Source organism: Budorcas taxicolor, chromosome X (assembly GCF_023091745.1).
Source record: "Budorcas taxicolor isolate Tak-1 chromosome X, Takin1.1, whole genome shotgun sequence".
Classification (NCBI taxonomy): Eukaryota; Metazoa; Chordata; class Mammalia; order Artiodactyla; family Bovidae; genus Budorcas; species Budorcas taxicolor.
The window spans coordinates 16,725,210-16,748,395 of record NC_068935.1 but is presented as its reverse complement, the minus strand read 5'-3'; the positions used below and the strand labels follow the sequence as shown (position 1 = coordinate 16,748,395).

General features: G+C 35.3%; 1 protein-coding gene and 1 non-coding gene across 2 annotated transcripts in view; both read right to left on the bottom strand.

Moving 5' to 3' along the window:
• COL4A5 (collagen type IV alpha 5 chain) overlaps nucleotides 1-23,186 on the bottom strand; it is a 247,659-nt gene that overhangs the window by 94,393 nt on the left and 130,080 nt on the right. Inside the window, exons 4-17 of the mRNA XM_052662831.1 lie at nucleotides 17,735-17,779; nucleotides 13,608-13,652; nucleotides 13,458-13,520; nucleotides 10,326-10,379; nucleotides 9,977-10,003; nucleotides 7,966-8,046; nucleotides 5,897-5,959; nucleotides 4,096-4,131; nucleotides 3,868-3,909; nucleotides 3,611-3,703; nucleotides 2,197-2,250; nucleotides 2,044-2,100; nucleotides 1,718-1,762; nucleotides 33-86 (exon numbers count right to left, since the gene is read on the bottom strand). Of these exons, the coding sequence (XP_052518791.1) occupies nucleotides 33-86; nucleotides 1,718-1,762; nucleotides 2,044-2,100; nucleotides 2,197-2,250; nucleotides 3,611-3,703; nucleotides 3,868-3,909; nucleotides 4,096-4,131; nucleotides 5,897-5,959; nucleotides 7,966-8,046; nucleotides 9,977-10,003; nucleotides 10,326-10,379; nucleotides 13,458-13,520; nucleotides 13,608-13,652; nucleotides 17,735-17,779 (759 nt within the window). The remainder of the gene's footprint in view (nucleotides 1-32; nucleotides 87-1,717; nucleotides 1,763-2,043; nucleotides 2,101-2,196; nucleotides 2,251-3,610; nucleotides 3,704-3,867; nucleotides 3,910-4,095; nucleotides 4,132-5,896; nucleotides 5,960-7,965; nucleotides 8,047-9,976; nucleotides 10,004-10,325; nucleotides 10,380-13,457; nucleotides 13,521-13,607; nucleotides 13,653-17,734; nucleotides 17,780-23,186) is intronic.
• LOC128070727 (U6 spliceosomal RNA) lies at nucleotides 2,781-2,888 on the bottom strand. Its single transcript, XR_008201697.1, has one exon. It is a non-coding gene; the product is annotated as a U6 spliceosomal RNA (small nuclear RNA).

Here is a 23,186-nt window from a genome sequence, read left to right as displayed (position 1 = left end):
AAGCAGTTCCCTAGGCATTTTAAAATTCTTACCTTTTCTCCATCTCTTCCTGGTTCACCAGGGTAACCAGGATCACCAGGCAAACCCTTTAAAAACACAGAAGACAGTGACATCAGCAAAAATGGTGGAATAAGAACCTCCAAAATTCCTCTCCTCCATAAAAGCACCAAGGACACTGACAAAAATGGTCAATCTTTTTAGAACTCTAGAAATTAAGCAAGGGTTTGCAGCAATCCAGGAAATGTATTTTTTGGGGAAAAAAAGACTGAACCTTGGTAAGAACAAAGTGGTTTGTGGCTCTATTTCCATCACCTTCCTCAGTTTCACAGCAGCCTTGAAAACCAACAGCTCACAATCAAGGTAAAGCATAGCAACAACCAGAAGGGAAAGAACCTGGCTGAAGCTTCTTTAAAGCCCCATCCCCATAGAATTGTCATTTCTGGTGGTTCCCAGAAAGATCCCATTACTTGACCTAATTTTACTTCTCCCAGTGCAAAGAGAGAAAAGCCTTTTCCCTAGGGATATCTGTCAAAAACAGAGGCAATTGTTGAACATCATGATTGCATAAATCATTGTTTCAAAAGAAGACAGGAACTGAGGTCCTGAATTGGAACCCCCCCTCTGGAGAAGGGAAAGGTTACCCACTCCAGTATTCTGGCCCAGAGAATTCCATGGACAGTATAGTCCATGGGGTTGCAAAGAGTTGGACACGACTAAGCAACTTCACTTTCACCATTTTATATGTTTAAGCCATTGGTGAAGCTATAGTTTGTAAGCTGAGGACTGCCTGTTTAGCAAAATTATTTAGAAATCAATTTATCTGATTTGATTGAATATTACTTTACAACTTCCAGTCTTATTAAGAATGCTCCCTTTCCTGCAGAGTAGTCTCCAAATTTCATCAAATTTTCTATCTGTCTTTGAAAACATCTTTTAACATCTATGGTGGATACTCCTGATACTAAGGCTGCCTGAAATAATGTTCCTGGACTTCCATATTTTTACTTGCCTCTTTTTTGGTAGTAATTAGAATTATATGTCAAAACTTTAACTGGAAAAAGAAAACTTATGTTCACACAAAACAGAGTATGTGAAGGTTTTTAGCAGTTTATTCATGATGGTAAAAACCAGAAACAACCAAAATACCTTTCAATGAGTAAATGTATCAACCTTGGTACTCCATATAGTCATATACTGGTCAGCAATTAAAAGTGAGTGAACTGCTGCTATACAATACAGTGTGTTATACTATGTGAAAGAATTCTGATTCAAAAAGCTGTATATGCTGTGACTCCATTTTTATGACACTCTGGATAAGCAACATTACAGAGATGGAGAACAGATCAGTTGTTTCAATGGACACTGGGTGAGGGGAGGGGAGGGAATAACTACGAAAGATCATGAGAGAACTTTTGAGAGAGATGGAACTGTTTTTTATTATGGAGATTGATACACAACTTATGTGTTTGTCAAAACACACAGAACTGTGCACCAAAATGGTTCATTTTACTGTATACAAATGATATCTCAATAAATCTGACTTAAAAATCTATCTTGAAAAACAGAGAAATTTCAAATTCATATTTAAAAGAGATGGAAAGGATAGTTTCTATTCATTTAAACTATTTTCAAACCCAAGCCTCTTTGCCATCCTGCTTCTTTACCAACATGTACAAATGTTGCCATTTGGAGGGGAGGGTGGATTTTAAATACTCACTGGAATTCCTGGTTGGCCATTCTCTCCATCTTTGCCTGGTTTACCCTATTTAGGATTCAAGGAAATATAATAATATAATTTTGTTATTTAGAAATGCAAGGTTAAAGGATATAACAAGCTTTCTTCCAGCCTGGGACTCTCTTCAGTAGACTTTCTAGACTTTAATGTTATAATACATAAATAAATATGTCATTCATGCCATTTTGAGGGAATGAAGGCAGGATTTAAGAGGAAAAAATAAAATTACGCACATGCACAGTGCATGAGTACGTGCACAGACATGTTTGAAAATTTTTGTAAAGTTTATTAGAAGCCATAACACTTACTCTTTTGCCAGGCTCTCCTTGCTCACCCTTCTCACCTTTCACACCACCTGGAGGGCCCTATACAGACAAAAGTAATTTTACATTGGTTCATGCAGTACTATGTGAGATTATCAATTTACATTAAATGATGCTAAAGAATTTTAGGTTACTTACTGGAGGACCACGTATCCCTGGGGGTCCAGGAGGCCCTCGGTCACCAGGAAGTCCCTATGCAGTGGCAGGGAAAAGGAAAGCAATATTAAAATTGTTAGTACTGTTAGGAACAATTTTAACTAGCTGAACTACAGACTCATGTACTATAATCAAAGATGTTTCAAATTCAAAATTGAAATCTACTAGGCAAAAAAAAAATCTAGGGCCATCTTTGCTTATTTCAGTTAATTTTTAGTGTATGTACAAGCCAAGTTTTGAGGTAAAGAGCAAGAAAGCACTTCAAAGTAAAGTACTAATGATTTTTTTATTCTTATAAAATATTTTGTAATCATATAATTTGATCCCCTCATCTACTCTACTGCATGTATGCTAAGTCACTTCAGTCCTGTCCAACTCTTTGCGACCCCATGGACTGTAGCCTGCCAGGCTCCTCTGTCCCTGGGATTCTCCAGGTATGAACACTGTAGTGGGTTGCCAAGGGCATCTTCCCAACCCGAGGATCAAGCCAGGATCTCTTACACCTCCTATATTAGCAAGCAAGTTCTTCACCACTAGTGCCACCTGGAAAGGTACCCCCGCCCCCGGCAAATATGGAACACTTCATGAATTTGCATGATATCCTTGTGTAGGGGCCATGTTAATCTTCTCTGTATCATTCCAATTTTAGTATATGTGCTGGCAAAGAGAAGCAATTTATCAGTAATACCATCTTTCTCCCTAAATATCAGTGAAATATAGAAAACATGGTCATCTGAAACAGTGACAATCTTACAATGACTTAATTTTGTACATAAAGGCATTATTCATAATAGCCAAAAATGGGGGAAAAGTCAAGTGTCCGTCAACTGATGAATTAATACACAAAATGGGGAATATACATGCAAAGGACTATTAACTCAGCCATAAAAAGGAACAAAGTACTAATACACACTACAACATAGATGAACTTGAAAAGATTATAATAAAAAAGAAACCAGAGAATATCATTTATTATATGATTCCATTTATATAAAAGGTCCAAAAATAGGCAAATCTTTGGAGCCAAGAATTAAATTAGTGGTTTCATTTAATTAAACTTTCAGGGCTTGAAAGTTTAGGGAAAAATATTAAGTAATAACTAATAGGTGTGGGGTTTTGTTCAGGGGGCTCATGAAAATGTTCTAAAATCAGACTGCAGTGATTGTTTGACTATCTTGTGAATATATTAAATAGATGTAATTGTACAGTTTAAATGGGTGAATTTTACAGTAAATAGAGTATATCTCAGTCAAGATATTTTAAAATTTTAATTTTCTCTAACCCTTGTTATTTCAAAAAGACTATCACAAATAACCTTATTCCAGCTTGTACTGCATTTTAATGGAATGCCACTTTCATAGCAAGATATTCATTGATTTCCTCCCTACATACTCACCTGATCTCCTTTCTGAAACTCTACGTCGATTGGTCTTTTTTGTTCACTGATCTGCCCAGGTGGCCCAGGGGGGCCCTGAAGACCTTGCTCACCCTGTTTGCAAGATAAAACAAGTAAGTAATATTTCATAGTTTAAACAGACAATAATATAATATAACACACAAACTAATTTAGTTGCAAGAAGCAAAAAGACAAGTTCAAATGATGGTGAAAGAAAAAAACTGAGGGTTGAATAATCAACTTTTTTCTCTACTCACCTTCTCACCCTTGGGTCCCTGGAAATTTAATCCCATATTCCCCTGAAGAGAGAGATTTGAATTTAAAACCTCATTGACTATGGCAGAAACCAACACAACATTGTAAAGCAATTTTCCTCCAATTAAAAAATAAACAAATTAAATAAAAAAACCTCATTGACAATAACAACAACAACAACAACAAAATCCACACCAAATATAAGATGCTAAAAGAAGAAAGAAAATTACCTTTGGTCCTGGAAGTCCTGGTGGGCCAGGAGGGCCCTAGGAGTGAAAGACACAGAAAAAGGATAAAAGAGTTATATTGATGAATATACTAAAAATAAGTTGGTTTCATAGAAGTAAGGACTGAAAAAAGTCCTTTAAAATAATATTTCCTGAGGTTTTTTTCTCATTGTTTTCTCGTCAGAGACACATATTTAAATTGAAACTAGACACATATTTAAAAGAAACTAGGCAATAGTGGTGACTTCTCTTGACAGGCTACAAATGGGTGAGGGAAGAAATACAAGGATGGGTAGAGGCCATGGGGTAGCACTCATGCCAAACAAAAATTAATCTCAACAAATATCAGACTTACACCCGTGGTGGATTCATGTCAATGTATGGCAAAACCAATACAGTATTGTAAAATAAAATAAAGTAAAAAAAAAAAAAACTAAATTAAATTAAATTAAAAAAAAAAAACTTATCATGTCAGAATTATGGGTTAAACTCAGGTACCATTAGACAATTAACTGTCCAGTTCTAAAAGGCATGCGTTTACTTTTTTAGAGCAATTTGATTTTATATGATCTTTGTATATTTGAGAATGTTTTAAGGTTTGAAAAGTTAAATTGGCCTTTGTCTGTCCAGGGATATCACCTCCTGATATCAACTGATCTGTTTATTTACATATTATACCTTGGTAGCATTTCTAAGACTTTGCTTCATCCTTTGAATCAAGGTTAATTGCAGGGACATTAAGAACAGACTGAATGTGCTATGTGGTCACAAGAATTAAGGAAATTCAAGGTGTAGCAATACACCTAGGGTAGGCCAAAGTTGTAAGAGTTTGGAAAAAGTGCCCTGCTCCAGAGTCTCATGTTTTGCAAGATATTTACAACTAAAACAAACTAAACAAAGAGGTTTTCTAATCCTCTCCTAAAGATTCCTAAAAAAGCAGAAATTACAATCTTTTTCTGGTAGATCTTCTAGTATTTATCAAACATTATTTTGTTATTCCATTCATTCATGAATAGAGGACCAATGGTCACAAGCAAAAATGTATAATCTATAAAGGTATAATGAAAACTGTCATTTAAATATATGATAGATGAGAGATAGAGTGGCACATGAGAAATTACTTTGAAGTACAATTTTCTTGCCCTTTTAACAGGGCAACAGTAAAGTTCTAAGTTTAAAATATGACTTAAATGAAATTTAAGTATTTCAGGGGTAAAAGTACTTACAATTTATTAGAGTAGAAATATAAGTGACAATACAGGTAATAAAGTAAGAGAACTGGTTGCACATTCAGGGTCTTTCTAAGTTTCTGCTTCTTTTCTGGGGAATAAAGATCCTTATCCCATTTCAGAGTGATTCACTACCCTCACCAATCCTCCTGTTCTGTCACAGGTCCTTAAGAAATGAGAGCCAATTTTGTGTGTGTGTGAATATCTATTTTTATTCCTTTTAAACAGAAAACTGCATCTTGAAGAAACATGTTTCATCAAGTGACTTAAGAATTGGCTTAGAAGTCTTCATAAGATGGCCCCAGAAGTGACTTCAAATCTGACACATCAAGAGTTAACCACCAAGATACTTTATTTCAAATCTTTCCTTTTGTGTACCTCATTCTTTCCATCTATAAAATGGAGCTATTATTTAGCACATATATTATTCACCATAACACTATAGAATCTCCTATATAAGAAAATTTAAGAAAACTATAGATCAAATTCATTATACTTTCAAGTAATACAAATAATATTAATATTTGTAAAATGAAAGAAAAGGAGGAGAAATGAAATCACAGAAGCAAGCTCACCATCAAACCTGGTGGTCCTGGGGGACCAATTGGCCCTGGTATACCAGGGGGACCAGCTGGGCCCTGTTATAAAGAAAGTAAAGAAAAGGATAAGAAAAAACGTGTAGAAAGAACTAAATGGGTGAAATTTAAGTTTAGTTGCCAGAATTCTGTTCTACAATTCTATAATTCTGAAGTACTATAAGCAGAAATTTAAAATGTAGACGAATAAAAGGATTCATGTTGATGTATGGCAAAACCAATAGAGTATTGTAAAGTAAAATAAAGTAAAAAAAAAGAATAAAAGGATTGAATGACTATAAAGAAATTCAACTAAACAGAATGAATGCAGTTTTTAGACAACTTATGTTTTACAGTGGTATACAATAAATATGGGACAAATGTATAGTAAGGAAGTTTTAAAACGAATCGCCAGTCCAGGTTCGATGCATGATACTGGATGCTTGGGGCTGGTGCACTGGGATGACCCAGAGGGATGGTACAGGGAGGGAGGCGGGTTCAGGTTGGGGAACACGTGTATACCCATGGTGGATTCATGTTGATGTATGTACAATATTGAAAAGTAATTAACCTTCAATTAAAATAAATAAATTTATATTAAAAAATAAAATAAAATAAAATATGAAGCAATAAAGATGAGCAATTAGTGGAGCTTTTATGCTAGAAATGGGAAGGGAAAGCCTACTAGTTTCAAGGTGGCTTCTCTAATTATAAAATAAAAATACATAAAATTAAACACAAAGAGGGATGTGAGAAAAACTGGGACAAAAGATAAAGGAATGATGTAATGGTTGTGGAGCAAAATTAGGCATCTTAATAAGCTGAAAATTTGACTGCCTTGAAATCTAGCAATTTTATATCTAGATATAAATTATGGATTATTGTATAATTTAAAAAAATCTCAAAACAACCCAAATATCCAACAACAGGGGATCAGAGAAACAAATTCTAGTATATCAAACAATGGACTGTAACATGGAAGTGAAACTGAATGAACTATAGTCATATACAATAATATGGATGAATCTTAACATATCAAATAGAAAAAGTTGCAGAAAACTACACATACATTTCATATTACTTTAAAAACTAAATACTCTTGTTTAATGATATGTGTGCATGTAATAAAACTATTTTTAAGAAGAAATGGAAAACCCAGGATGGTAGCTACATCTTGGGAGAATGAAGAAGGATGTGACTGCCAAGAAAGGTTGATTGAAAATTACAATGTTCTAGTTTTTAAATACTGCATTGGGTTCATCAGTGCTCATTTGGTCATTATGCTTTATAACCTACATATACTTTGCATATATTCTGCTTTTTTTTCAAATATAATACAGTAAAATTTAGAAAAGATTGGTAATACTTAAGAACAAATGGATGGGTAATATCAAGTATGTATTAAGGTGATTAACGAAAAAAGTCCCTGACATTGTATCTTAGTGATCAAATATTAGAAAGAACTGATTTTTATTTTTGGCAAAGGGAGCAATCCTAATGAAATATAAACCTTAAAAAAATTAATTCCCTAATCTATAAATCCCCAAAAGTTGTTGTCATCTCTATGTATGTTATGTGTAGGCTGACATGACAATTCTTTAGAAAAAATTAGATCACACTTGATGTTCACTATACATATATTTTATTCTTTCAGCCTTCAAAGTATGGTCATACATTATGCGTAACTGATAATGTTATAAATGAATTCTTCAAATACCTTGAATGGGAAACCTGCAATTTTTAATCAGACCATTTACCTCTACTACCCTATTGATCTCCACAGCACAGAAATAAGACTATATAGAAGGCTGTTTCTGCTGCAAAACTCTGAAACAAAAATTTCCATGGAAACTGGATTTGAAAGGTAAAAGAACAAGCCACACTTCTTAAAAAGCTCCCTGGTCAAGACTGCTTTTATTTTCACATACAACATACCTGCCATATCTATCAAACCTCAGATGATAATTTCTATAATGAAAATAGAGAATACTAAAGGCTGAGGATTTAAAAAAAGTGATGCTTGATCTGATTTAATCAATAGGCCAAGTAGAAAGTCAGCAGATGCTTACTTGAATGCCAGGAGGACCTGGATATCCTGGATTACCCTTTGGTCCCGGCAGTGATGACATGATTATACTACCCGGTTCCCCCTGAAAGAAACCATAAGTGGTGATTGTAAGTAATAGTTATGATACAGGAAAGCTGGCCAGAATACAAAACAATGAACTAAGCGTTCAACTTGTCACGTAAGTGTCCTCAAAGATTTAGGCGACCTCAGTAGTTAAATGAATACATTTACTCTTCAAAGGAAAGTGAGGAAGTGGGTAGAGTACATGGAAGTACAGTCAATTTGTTGAGAACCTGTCATACCTTTGGTTACTCATTCACAAAAAACATTACATATTAATATTTGCCAAGAATTGTGTTAGGCTTTGGATGCTTTGTAGCAAAGAAGATAAAACAAGACACCTGTTCTCACTGTGCTAATAATATACTGGAGAAATTCATATCATAACATGTAAACAAATAAGATGATAAAATTTTCTGTTTAGGACTATAAAGGAAAACTACATGGTACATGATAAAGAAATGGTGGAGAACAATCACAGAAATGATAATTATGTGATGTCCTAGAGGGGCTAACTATCGTTATAATGGAGATCATATTTCAATATATAAACATCAAATTAACATGTACACCTTCAATTTACACAATGTTATATGTCAAATATATTTCAATTTAAAAAAAAGAAAATAGTGGAGAAAATTTGTTTGGGCAGTAAAGAAGGACAATCTATGAAGGCAACATTCAGGCTGAAATCTAAAGGATCATGAGTCAGCCAGGTGAAGATGGGGGAAGAGCATTAGGTAATGTAAGCAGCATGAACAAAGGACCCAGAAAGGGAAGAATCTGGCACATTCAAACAACTTAATGCAGACTGGTGTGATCAGGGAGCCCAATGAAAAGCAGCTTAGGGATGAGGCTGGAAATGTGGGGCGAGGACCAGAATATGCAGATCTTACAGGCCATAGAAAAAAATGTGGACTTTATCTTGGATGCAGTGGGAAACCCTTGAAGGTTTATAAGGAGACATTTAAATTACTGATTTATATTTTTAAAAGATCATTCTTGGCTGCTTTCTATAGAATAAATCATGCTGGGAGGTGTGGGGGACAAAAAAGAAACTAGTTAAGAGGCTACTACACTAATTCAGATGAGGCATTATGGTTAGTACGCTAGCAGTGGAAATGAAAAAGTAGGTGAATTTTAATATATATACTTACAGGCAAAATTAACAGTATTTAGAGGCAGTATGCAATGAGGAGATGTGTGAAGGAGTAGGAAATGCAAATACTAACTCTCAGGTTTTGGTACATGTAAAAGTGTACATGGTATATAGTGATACAAATTTTAGAGATGAGGAAAACAGAAGGAGGAAAAGGTTTATTTGGGGATCTGGGTTAACTCTGAGGACATTAATTTGAATGTCTGGGAGATAAGTCAGGGGGATGTCAGGGAAGCAATTTAATGCATGCATATAACTCAGAAGAAAATTCTGTTTTAGAGATAGAAATGTAGGTGTTCCATAACTAGACAGCAATCAATACCAAGAGCATTAATGATATCTCTAGGCATAGAAGGGAAGAAGGGATCAGGACTGTGTCTTGATGCCTGCTAGATAGAATGACATGAGCTTGCATAGAAGACTGCAGAATGACTGGAGGTGCAGAAGAAAGATTAGGAAAAGGGAAAGAATAGTCCCAGAATATTCCCTTGCAGAAGCCAGAGGGAAAGAATATTTCCAGAGGGAGCAGGTGGTCAACTGAATCAAAATGTAACAAGGAAGGTATCAAAAAGAACTGTGAGGCTGATATACACATTTGCAAGCATATCAGCCCATAAAAGGTACTTAAAGCCACAAGAACAAAGGAGAATACTTAAGGAGAGCTCATAAATGTGCACCTGTGCAACTTCTAGAAGCATCCATTTTAAGACAGAATTCAGAGACATTATCTGACTGAAGATGCAGGCTTTCCAAATACTGTAAAATGCTTACCTTTCCAACACGAGATACTTACCTTCATACCTGGGATCCCAGGAGGTCCCTATTATTAAAAAGATAAAGGAATTCTATGAATGAGAGGGGAAGGAGCAAGCAAAACTGAATAGATTGCTATAAGATCATTCTGAGGAAAGGGTACCTTAAGATACTTAGAGATGACATTTATATTAAATATGCACTACAGAATCTTTGCTTTTACCCAGCAGAAAGCTCTATGCACTACTAATTTCTTTTTTTTTTTATCCTTTTACTTTATTACTTTGAAAAGTACTATTTTGTTCCATACAAATGCACTGAGCTCACTTTGTACACTTCTGCTTACGTTAATTCCTGTGTTCGTTATAATTCCGAATTTTATAACTTACTGGAGGACCCTGTAAACCAGGAAAACCGGGACTGCCTGGAAATCCACGTTCTCCCTAGAAGGAGTTAAAAATAAAAAGCATGGAGGAACAAAAAAACAAAGCATCATTATACCAACAATGACTTACTGAAAAAATTTCTGCAAGTCATTTTGAAACATGCCAGATTGTCAAAAATTCATTAGCCTTCACTTTTCAATTACCTTATACCAACTATCCATATCAATTCAGCCTTCTAAGATACTTTTATCTCCACTCATGAATCCCAATCAGAAATAAAGGAAAAAAAAATCTTCTACTTTAGTCATTTTCTTCTGACAAATCCATTTTGAGAGAATCATACCACAGATTCTTGGCTATCATCACATTTAATAGTTAATGATCTGCTCCAATTTCCTGCCCATGTATTATATAGATTCATATTTTAACTGCCCCATTGCTTTTTCCTTTTATTGTAAACTATTTCAAATTATTTTGTAAAGAGGAAAAGATGGTTAGAAAGAATGCCATTAATATCACCAAGAGTATAATCATAGCAATAGTTTTAGCAATTGCAGGTCATTTTGTTCTCTAGGCATCCAGTCTTTCTCACTCCCTATTGTAAAGTACTAATATGGACATTTGGTTTAGAAAACAAAAGCTAAAATGGCTGTAGAAGAACCCCAATGCAACCTCCTTTCAAATACCCATGTGCTATAGTACTTCTAGAAACATCCTTGTCAGAGGCTTAAAAGAGTAAATGATACAGCTATGTACCTTTGACTTATTGTCCAATATCCCTTTCTTCACCACATTTTACACATGGAAAAAATAAGCCCAGACAGAAAGGAAGTGGCCTGTACATCGAGTTTAGAAAACAGAGAGCAAAAGAATCCATATGTTTTGACTCCATCTCTAGGGTTCATTCAATTAGTTACATAGTTAGAAATATAAGAATCCATTTAATCTGGAGGTACACAATGCTTTTTTCAGGCCAGTGTTCTGGAGTAGGTAGCCTTTCCCTTCTCTAGGGGATCTTCCCAACCCAAGGATCGAACCCTGGTCTCCCGCATTGCCGGCGGACTCTTTACCAGCTGATCCACAAGGGAAGCCCAGTTACATAGTTAGAAATATAAGATTCTATTTAATCTGCAGATGCACATAATGTTTTTAAAAAATTTTGTTGCTTACATAATTGGAGGGGACTCAAATGCAAACTAATCATGAGATCTGCTAAGGTGTTGCTTTAGCAATAAAAGAAAAAGACCCCTTTAATCACATAGCATACTATACTCACTGTAGACATATCTGGTCTTAAAACTTTGGCTAGTAGTCTGTTTGTTGCTCAAGACATGCTAGCAAAAAACAATCAAATTACCAGAATAGGCACATGAATGTAGTGTGTTTTAACATGCAGTATGGCATGCAAGCTAACTCCATGTTGGTCCTATCACTGTAAGGTTGCCCCAAGCAAAACTGAAAAACACAAGTAAGCCTCACAAATCCCAAATCAGAATATTATTATTATTAGTGGCAAGGATGACACTGACTCGGAGAAATATTGAAGGTAACAATTACTTTACTGCCTACAAGTATACACTACAATGATTATCATAAAATGTGATGGCCTGCATAATACAAAATAGTTTGTTCAAGTTATTTTAAATATTATGCCCTAATATAAAATATGACAAAAGTCATTAATTAGAAAGATCTATGGTATTTTAGAATAGTTTCACAGAGTATTATATGCAATATTGAAATATCAAAAGGATACACAGAAAACAGTATTTCATTAACCTATATAAGGAGAAAAGTGAGAGAATAAGAAATGGAAACAAATACTTGTAAGCTTTTAAAAAGAGCAAATTTTCCTCTCTTTTTTTCTTGCTCTCACTTTATACTTAATCCAAATAGTTGGATTTAGTCTTGACTAAAGAAAAGAGGGCCAGGAAACAATGTTTGTAGCATACGACACTATTTTCTCACTTGTTAAATTCATTATTTTCTATGATGGAGAAGTTTCAGGGTTCATACTAACAATTCATAGTAAAAACTAATGTGGTGTATTATATATAGATTCTTAGGATTTTTCTTCAGAAAGTTATTAGGTAAGATAAAAAAGGTTTAAGAATATGAAAGATTTGAAAATTTTAAGTGTACCTAGTTTAAAAAAAATCAAAGTTAATGAATGACATTCATAAGTATTACTCTTAACAACTGATAATATAGATGTGTGTGTGTGTGTATATATATACATACATACATATGTGTGCTTATATGTACAAACATATACTGTGGTGTTGGAGAAGACTCTTGAGAGTCCCTTGGACTGCAAGGAGATCCAATCAGTCCATTCTAAAGGAGATCAACCCTGGGTGCTCTTTGGAAGGAATGATGCTAAAGCTGAAACTCCAGTACTTTGGCCACCTCATGCGAAGAGTTGACTCATTGGAAAAGACTCTGATGCTGGGAGGAACTGGGGGCAGCAGGAGAAGGGGATGACAGAGGATGAGATGGCTGGATGGCATCACCGACTCAATGGACATCAGTTTGAGCGAACTCCGGGAGTTGGTGATGGACAGGGAGGCCTGGTGTGCTGCAATTCATGGGGTCACAAAGAGTCGGACATGACTGAGCGACTGAACTGAACTGATATATCCTAATTCCTTTTTAACTCTCATTTAACTTTATTTCATTCACTGAAACATGTATACTATCATATGTGAGATAGATTGCCAGTCCAGGTTTGATGCATGAGACAGGGTGTTCAGGGCTGGTGCACTGGGATGACCCTGAGGGATGGGATGGGGAGGGAGATAGGAGGAGGGTTCAGGATGCGGAACACATGTACACCCATAGCTGATTCATGTCAATGTATGGCAAAAACTCTCATTCTCCTTAACACTAAAACACAAAAGGGATTTGGTAGGTAATCTTCAACTCAATGCAATATCCCAACTAATTATACAGGCTTAAAGAATTACTGATATTTCAGTATATTGAAAATGGTAACTCAGAACATACTACTCTATGTCTGTCCTAGACATGAAGCTACTATATCTCTTCTTTGACATTCTCGATATTGATTTCTTGAAATGTTTAAGTCCATTATTTTCAAGCATATCGCCTAAGATTAAGTCAAATAAATCTCACCTTAGTTCCATTGCATCCAGGGATACCTTGAGGTCCTGGGGCCCCATCATGGCCTGGCATTCCCTTTGAAAGGGGATATAACACATGTATAATATTTCTTAGATTACTGTTTTAAGAGATTTTAAAAATAAGAAGCCAAATTCTACTTACAGGAAGACCTGGTGTCCCTGGAAATCCAGGAAGTCCAGGAGGACCCTATAAAAAGAAACAAATAGCCAAATAACAACCAATGACAATAAAATAATATCCAACCTAAGGGAATTAAGAAAACTACATTTAGACAGCAACGGACAAAATGTGTCATTGATTATTACCACTCATTCTTTTTTAAACACTATAGAAAGAACTATACATGTTTAAAATCTCTTTTATAGAAACCTATAGAAGATACTCCTATTTGAGTGAGTTGTTTTAATTGTCCTTAGTTCAGTTCAGTCGCTCAGTCATGTCCGACTCTTTGTGACCCCATGGACTGTAGCCCACCAGGCTCCTCTGTTCATGGAATTGTCCAGGCAAGAATACTGGAGTGGGCTGCCATTTCCTTCTCCAGAGAACAAATAGGGACATAAATAAATAAACTATGGTATATCTGCATAATAAAAAACCATGCAGCTTTAAAAAAGAATGCGGAAGATCGCTGTACACTGAAATACATACTGATCTCCAGAATAGAATGTTAAGTAAAAGAAACAAAGTTTAAGTAGTGTATATAATATACTACCTTTTTATAACAAAGGTAGTGATACTAAACAATGAAAAGATAAACAGAAAATGAAAAATGATTACCTCTAGGGGAAAGAGGAAAGAGAATGGGGAGATGGTAAAGAAGGATGGGAAGCATCTCTGACTATACCTAGTCTTATAGAACAATGCACTTGTTTTAAATAATGAAAATTTTTAAAAAAGGTAAAAAGGAAATCATCAAGAATTAAAAGCAAGCTGGAACCAATGAACCTAATGTACATCAAACTGTGGACAGTGACCATACATAGAAGAAAACTACTTTTGACTGAAATGAGTCAATTCAGCAAAGAAATAATTAGTGGCAGTTTTCTACTATTGCTTTTAAAATTGAAATGTTTATTTTGTTTATTTGTATATTGTTATTTTGAAGACATTATAGCTATACTGTAGGACAAAGGAATTAATTATATTAATATAATTGGGAAATGAAGATTTTCAGGTTAGAGAGAGAAAGGTGGCAGGGGGAGAGAACAAGTATACAAAAATTTATATTAAAGTTCAATTGGAAATAATAATATGAACTCATGATATTTTTTCTCTTTTAAAAAATACATATTTCTTAACTCTGTCCACTTAAAATATATCAAAATAGTGACAAAACTAGTAGCAATGAACACTCCTTATATTCAGACCGTGGAATCTAAATCACTGAAAGAATCTGTAGTCAGAGACATGGACAATTCCAGATCTAGAGAGGACATGCATAAGTTCAGCCTGAAGGGTCTTATGTCGAAAAGCCAAAGAAATTATCAAAGATCAATAGGGTTTTGTCAATAGGACAAATCACAGGGGCCAACTTGAAGAGGCTCCCACAGACAAAGATGAAATAATTTGAGCTTCAAAAAGAATAATGAGTACAAGTGATTGAAACACAGAAATTCCATGTTTCACTAACAGTTGGATACGACTGAGCGACTTCACTTTCATGCATTGGAGAAGGACATGGCAACCCACTCCAGTGTTCTTGCCTGGAGAATCCCAGGGATGGGGGAGTCTGGTGGGCTGCTGTCTATGGGGTCGCACAGAGTCGGACATGACTGAAGCGACTTAGCAGCAGCAGCAGCAGCAATGATAAATTAAAAAAAACCTTCCTTGATCATCACTCGAAGTTGCCAGTATACAAACTCATTACTCCACTAGAATTCAGCTGATAAATTAGAATTCAAGTTAGTAAATCAGAATTCAAGCTATTCAATGAAGGACTGATAGACTTTTAAAACTTATCATTTTGCAACTCAAAATAAAAAAAACAAAACAGAAAACAAAAAACAAAAACTTGGATCTAACCAATGATCATGGATGGATGCTAAACCACTATGTGAAAGTTGATAGGGAAATTTTGGTGGCAGAATCAGGCTCATACATTTGAGACCATTGACCAAATCTAGCATCAAAAAAGTGGGATAGACAGACGTTTGTTCCATGAGATGTAATTCAATAGTAAATATACAGCACTACCTATAAAGTATTGTTTTTCAATTTTCTTTCATTTTTTTATCAGTATAGTTTATATATAGTAAAATGCACACATCTTAAATGTACAGGTTTTTCTTTATTTCTAGAAAGTTCTCTAGTGCCTCTTCTAAGGCAACCTCAAAGTTGCAGGAAACATGGGGGGCAGAGAAATAAATTAAATGACATCATGAGGAAACAGTCAAGCAGATCCAGATTGTGGAACACAGTACGCCATGATCCAGTTTCTTCAATGGCATAAAAAAGGGGGCTTAAAAAATACATCAAGCAAATGCAATATGTGGAACTTGCCTGGATCTTGGTTTGAACAAACCAATTGCAAAAAGAAATCTTTGGGACAACTGAGAAAATCTGAATATGGACTGAGTTTTAAAGGATATTGAAAAGTTTTTGCTAAGTTTTTGAGGTGTAATAATGGCATAATGTGGTAATCAGTTCAAGAAACATAATATTCACTGGTGGAATGATGATCTAAGGGATTTACTTTAAAATATTACAGGCAACAGTGGTGAGGTATAGAAACAAAGCTGTCAAAATGTTGATAGTTTTTGAAGGCAAGTAATAACTTCATGGGGGGTGTCATTGTAATGTTAATATATTCTCTGTAAATGTGTGTATTTGTGCTTTAAATTTGTGTATTTGTGCTTTAAATTTTCCATAATAAGTCTTTTAAAATCTGCATGCCAACAGCAGCCTGTGAGCTGAGACCTGAGGATGCAGGAACTATCAGGCCACCAAGTTCTAAGCACTCTCAGACACTTGAAAGTGGAAAGTGATAGAGTGGACAGATTTTTTTAGTCTCAGCAGTATTTAGGACATAGTTAATGGCAGCTATAGCTATTAAGATATATGTTATGATTATTATGAACAGCTTTAATAGTATATTGATATTCAGTTATGATGGAAAAACACAGAAGCATGTCTGCTTAAACAATGTTAAGGGTTTTGAGTTTCTTCCCTGCTTTTCCACTGATCTACCTACACTAGTCAAAAGTAGCACATAAGGCAAGCTACATGTTGTGAAGATGTATATAGCAAACAGAATATTTTAAATATTTATGTAAAATGTATACATCTAAATTTCTGGAGATCAGAGAATCAGAATGTTTTTCTTTGTAATACACATAAATATGCTAAGCCACCACCCATATATTCTATATTCAAATTCAGGGACCTTGTCAATCTATGAACACAGAATTACAGAGCTAAAAGAGACCATGGAGATTGTCTTGTTTGACTTTCTAATATAACAAATGAAGAAAGTAAGGCTCAGAAAAGTTAAATCTGATTTTCCAAAAGCCAGTACTATTTATAAACTAGTTTCCTCCCAATCTAAAACACACTGAAAAGTATATGTCTACTTAAAAGCTCTTCAGAAAAATTACACTAAATGTGCACTTAAATTTTCAAACACATCTTGAATTCCAGAACATTAAAACTTGAAAAATCATACATCTCAGAACTGATAAAATACTGTATTCTTCCAAAAATAGTTATTCTTTTTTTAAATATTTTGCTATAATGTAGTTACATGGTGGTATAGGCAGTAAAACTTTATGGAACTGACCTCCTTTTTCAAAAATAGTTATTCTTTAACATAACAGCTTCAACTAGAGGCTTCCCAAACTTATTCTCTTCAAGACACACAAATACAATTGTATTATTTGTACCTGGTTCCCAGGGAGGGTACGTGACCTGAGGTGATCAGTTCTCTGAACTCTGAGATGATCACCCTGGTTGGGTAGTTCTGCTTTAAACCACTTATGTGATGTATATTTTTAAGAATTTGAAAAATTATTGAAATTCAACACTTTCACATTTCTCAACCATAAGCTACTTTAAAATCTTCTTATATTAGTTTAAATAGACATCTGGATATATAAAGACAACTATCAAAACACTAAAGAAAGGCTAATTATAGATATATACACTCTGAAACTTTAAAAGATTTCACTTCTCTTCCTGAATTTCTATATGAGTCTCTTTCCAGTTGCCTTATAACACTTCAGTAGCTTCTTCGTTTGACCAACAAAACAAGTGACACAGCAAATATCACTTACTCTGATCCCTTTTGGTCCTGGTGGCCCTGGAATTCCATCATCACCCTGAAAAATACAACATATTTAGTTATGTTTCCTTCAAAAAGAGCCCTCGAATAACTAACTTTATATTGCAAACTGAGACAAATTTTTGTGAGCCTTTGTGAAAGTTAGTGATGAATTTACATACACAAGGAAGAAGTATTTATTATTGAGACTAAAAGCACTAAGATAAGTCAAAAGCTAAAAAGTAAGAAAGGCCTTTATTTACTAAGAAGAAAACTGTTGACATGCAGAAGAAACTTTATACCTGTCAAGTTAGTTATGAATCATGTCAAGAAAATAAAGATGAAATAGTGGTACAGATATCCTTCAAATCATTTGTGCATGTATGCGTGATTAGTCACTCAGTCATGTCTGACTCTTTGGGACCCCACAGACCACAGCCCACCAAGGATTATCCTGGTCCATGGATTATCCAAGCAAGAATCCTGGAGTGGGTTGTAATTTCTTCTTCCAGGGGATCTCCCTGACCCAGGGATTGAATGCATGTCTCCTGGATCTCCTGCACTGCAGGTGGAATCTTTACCACTGGGCCACCGGTGAAGCCCCAAATCATTTATGCATTAACAAAATTAGAGCTGAAAATCTGAACAGTTTCTATATTGTGTCAATCTGCTCACCATGCTGCTAATAAACAGCATCACCTCTGAACCTAAATATGAGCTATTCATGAGTTTGCTGTTTTAAAGCTTTGCCACGTTTTATATAGGTACTTCCTACTGTCAGAGCTAAGAAGGAGTAAGAAAGAACCAGACTTTCCTTTCAAGCTTCTGCTGCAGACTCCATGCAAAAGAGGCTGCCCACAGGATTGTTAATCTATTTACCCATTTCTAGTTACAACTGCATTGCTGAGAATTTAAAGTCTTGCCTCACTAAGTTTTCCTAAGCAGTTTTTTTTTTTTTAAAGGAATAAAGAAAACCTAATCCTGCTCCAATAGGCAGGATTTTCGGTGGAACATACAGTTAGTAGGTCACGATCTGAGGCTTTATATAGTTTTACTAACTTGGGATATCTTGCTTTATACAAGCTTCCAAACTACTCTGCTTACAATCCTAGAGATTCCCTTGGAGGTTCCTTTATGCCCATGTCACACCCCTCTTTAATCAGTAAAGCTCTGTTTTTATCTGTTTTATTTGGGGTTTCCATGAAAAATTTCATTTGGAGAAAATGTTACCTGATTATTAGTTTCTTATGCTGCTCTTACAAATTACCACAAACTTAGTGAGCTAAAAAATAATACAATCTTACATACAGTTCTGGAAGTCTCGGTGGGAGAGCTGTGTTACTTTCTGGAGGGTTGAGATTTCATTTTCTTTCTCCAGCTTCGAGAGCGACCAGCATCCCTCTGCTCATGGCTCTCTTCAATCTTCACAGTCAGTGACAGCTGAATGAGTTTTTCTAACATTGCATCACTCTGACACTGATTCTTCTGCCTCCCTCTTCCACATTTAAAGGACCCTTGTGATTATACTGGGTCTACTCAGAGCAACCAGAAAAATTACCTTAGTTTAAAACCAGTTGACCAGCAGCTTTAATTTCACCTGTAATCTTAATTTCACTTACTTTTATAACCTAACATATTCACAGGTTCTGGGGATGAGTTACGGACATCTTTGGCTTCCTGGTGGCTCAGATGGTAAAGAATCCACGTGCAATGTGGGAGACCTGGGTTCGATCCCTGGGCTGGAAAGATCCCCTGGAGGAGAGCATGGCAACCCACTCCAGTACTCTTGCCTGAAAAATCCCTGTGGACAGAGGAGCCTGGTGGGGTACAGTCCATGGGGTTGCAAAGAGTTGGATACAAGTGAGTGACTAAGCACAATTAGGAGGTGGATATTAATCTCCCTGCCATACTCTGCTTTAAAACAAGCTTAATAATCTACTCTTTTCACAACAGATGCATCTTTAAGGAAACTAAAGTAAATCTAAATCTATTTTAAAACTAGACTGATTGCTCAATGAATCATTTTATGTCTTCCCAGTGAAGGCAGAAATAAGACAAGGATGCCTTAATACTATATTGCTCATACTAAGCAACATGGCTAAATCAAAGAAATTAGAGGTATAAAAATTGGGGAAAATGAGGCAAAATGAATTATTTGTAAATAATATGTTTGTATGCATGGGAAATCCAAGTTAATTAAATGAAAAATTATTATAGTCAATAAAATAATTCAGTAAGGTAGCTGTATATAAAAATAATATGAAGAAATCAATAGCTTTCTTATATACCAAAAACTACCTGTTAGAAAACATAATGGAAGAAAATACACAATTTATAATAGCAGAAAAAGATAAAATATTTAGCATCAAACTGAATAAGATGTATAAGATTTGTAAGACAAGGTGACTAATGTTTATGTGGAAAAATAAGTAAGCAATAACACTGAGAAAAATTCTGAAGAATAAAAAGACAAATGAGGGGACACTAGCAGTGTCAGATAAAATATAACAGGTCAGTCATTAAAATAGTTTGGTTCTCATATCTGAATAAGCAGTCCACTGGAAGAGTATGAGAAGTCCAGAAACAGGTCCATATAATTATGTGAATTTGGTATATAATGAAAATGCATTACAAATCAGAGCAGAAAATTATATTGGGGCACACTTGTGAGGACATCTAGAAAATAAAAGTAGAATTTATATCACAAACCATACCAGGGTGAATTAGAAATTGATATAATATTTACATGAAAAAGTGAAACTATTAATATACTGGAATAAAACATGTGAGAATTATTTTACAATCCTACAGTGGGGAAGGTGTTTCCTATTCAAAACCCAGAGCCATAAAAGACCTTCGATAAACACAGAGGCACATAAATATACACATACACAGATAAAGGGCAATCTCCCTGAAATAGAAATAGCTCACTGAAATATGAAAACACCAACAATCCAGTAGAAAAGTGGGCAAATTATATAAACACACAGTTCACAGAAATGAAAAGATGCTCAATTTTCATAAGAAAATAACATGAGTACTCATTACGAATGTATAGACCTCAGTGGCTAATGGACACAGTGGAAAGGAGGTATTTTTCACTGTATACCTTTTATGTTAATTCATTTTGAACAAAATGAATACATTATCTATGGAAAATCAATTGTTTTTAAGAATAAAGAAATAGGAAATTTTTATATATACACTCCTATATATATTTGTTATTTATATATATATATATATATATATACTTGTTTTCTAGACTTTTACTTTAATATACAAATGTATATAGATTAAAGAATAATCCTACAAAATTTTTGACTTGGTATGTACGTTAATATATACACATGTGTCCAAACATCCAATCACATAAAAAGTATAAATTCAGCTATATTGGGAAGTATGAAGTCATAGTGGAGACTGAAGCACAAAGTGCTTCCAATTTAAAAACCCCAGAGCTTAGAAAGCAGTGAAACCTTCTCATTTTACGGATACAGAAATGGAATCACAGCAAAAGATTGAATTGCTTTCTTAATTTAAACTGCACACAACTACACATTTAAAAATTATCATACTGCTGTACAATAGTCCCAATTAATTGTAAATTATTTCAAAAAAAACTAATGTAGTTAGTTTTCAATAATTTGACATAAATTTTATTAAAACTGAAACCACTCAGTGAGCATGGTGTGCAAGAAACTCAGCACCTAATACCAGGTAAACTCAGATACAACAAATGTAACTTTATTTTTTTATGGTTCAACTTAATTACTAAGGACCCATTTCACTAACATTGCTGAAATTTAACCTCAATTGACTGGACTTCCCACCTCATTTTCACAAGGCTGCGCCTAAGTTATGGAGAGCTTAAGTAGTTTCAAGGTGTTAAGGGGGTGGGACAGTCTAGTACAAACTCGAATTCATCGAGATGTCCTTTGCCAACAATGTGCGTGGATTACTGCTGAGTTAGTGCCCAATTCTGGGCTTACCTGGTGGCTCACCTCAGCCTGCAATGTGGGAGACCTGGGTTTGATCCCCGGGTTGGGAAGATCCCCTGGAGAAGGGAAAGGCTACCCACTCCAGTATTCTGGCCTAGAGAATTCCACGGACTGTATAGTTCAAGGGATCGCAAAGAGTCGGACACGACTGAGATTTTCATTCACTGGGCTTCCTCGGTGGCTCCAATGGTAAAGAATCCAACTTCAATGAAGGAGACCCCGATTCAATCCTGGGGTCAGGAAGATTCCCCTGGAGCAGGAAATGACACCTCCCTCCAGTATTCTTGCCTGGAGAATCCCACGGACAGAGGAGCATGGAGAACTACAATCCATAGGGTCACGAAGAGTTGGACACGACTGAGCAACTGCGCACCTAGTGCTCAATTATACCCACTTGACTCAGATCTTTCTGTTATTTCTGTGTTGCGCCTGGGTGTACAAGAAACATTCTGATGTTTTATACCTCATTAGACTAGGAAATTCTGTCGTATATCCCACCTACTTAAATTTTATGCAGTCATTTGGAGTTTTGCTTTTTCCTCAGTGTAAAAGTTCTCTATTTAGGAAATTTATACAAATCCTGTGTATTCTTGAATCTAACAAAATTCCTTGGTGAACTGCCACCTCCTCAGAGATCATGCACAAACCTATTCCCATAATCTATGCTATGGTATAGCAAATGTTAAAAAGTATTATGTATTTAAGTTAATTTTCCCCCTTTACTAAGAAGACCACTTGGTTAAGTATCCATTTGATTCCCTTCATGCTCTAATGGCATGATGTACCACTATTCCATGGAATAAAATTAGGGAGAAAAGGGGGGTTTTAAACCGGTTTTCTTTTCCAGGAAAATGAACAGAACTAACCCTTGCATCTATCAGTTAATCAGTCTAACTAATACAGATAGTAAAGGAGAATGAGCCAAAAAAGCCATTAAAAAACTTCTTCCAATCTTAAAATTCACTATTATCTCTTCCCATTCCATATCTTAACATGCACATAAGCTGTTATCCTTGCTCATGATATAGGAGAGACTGCCCACACAGAAGTCAATGGGGAAAAGTATTACCAACTGACAGGATGGCAGCATCTCTGGATCTTTGAGCATGGGTACAGGAGAGGGAGGGTGTATGTATCTACCCTCTCTTCTTTCTCTCTCATAGAAAAGCCTGCGTGACTTCCTCCTCACCAGATTCATTGATACACTTGTCTCAGATAGCCACCACTCAATTTGACAAACTGGTAGACTTGTCACCCATCACTCAACCCTTCAGATAAATGTCTGCTGTGTCCCTGAATACAACAAATGGGTATTTCTCTAAACATGCAAATTCTTAGTACCTCAGATATCCCAACCTTGTTACACTGATGTGTTACCACAGTTGGACTCTGATGCTACAGAAATAACACAGTTCTTCAAATGTCAACTTTTTCCTAAGTTGGGATTAACTGAAAGTGAAAGTGAAT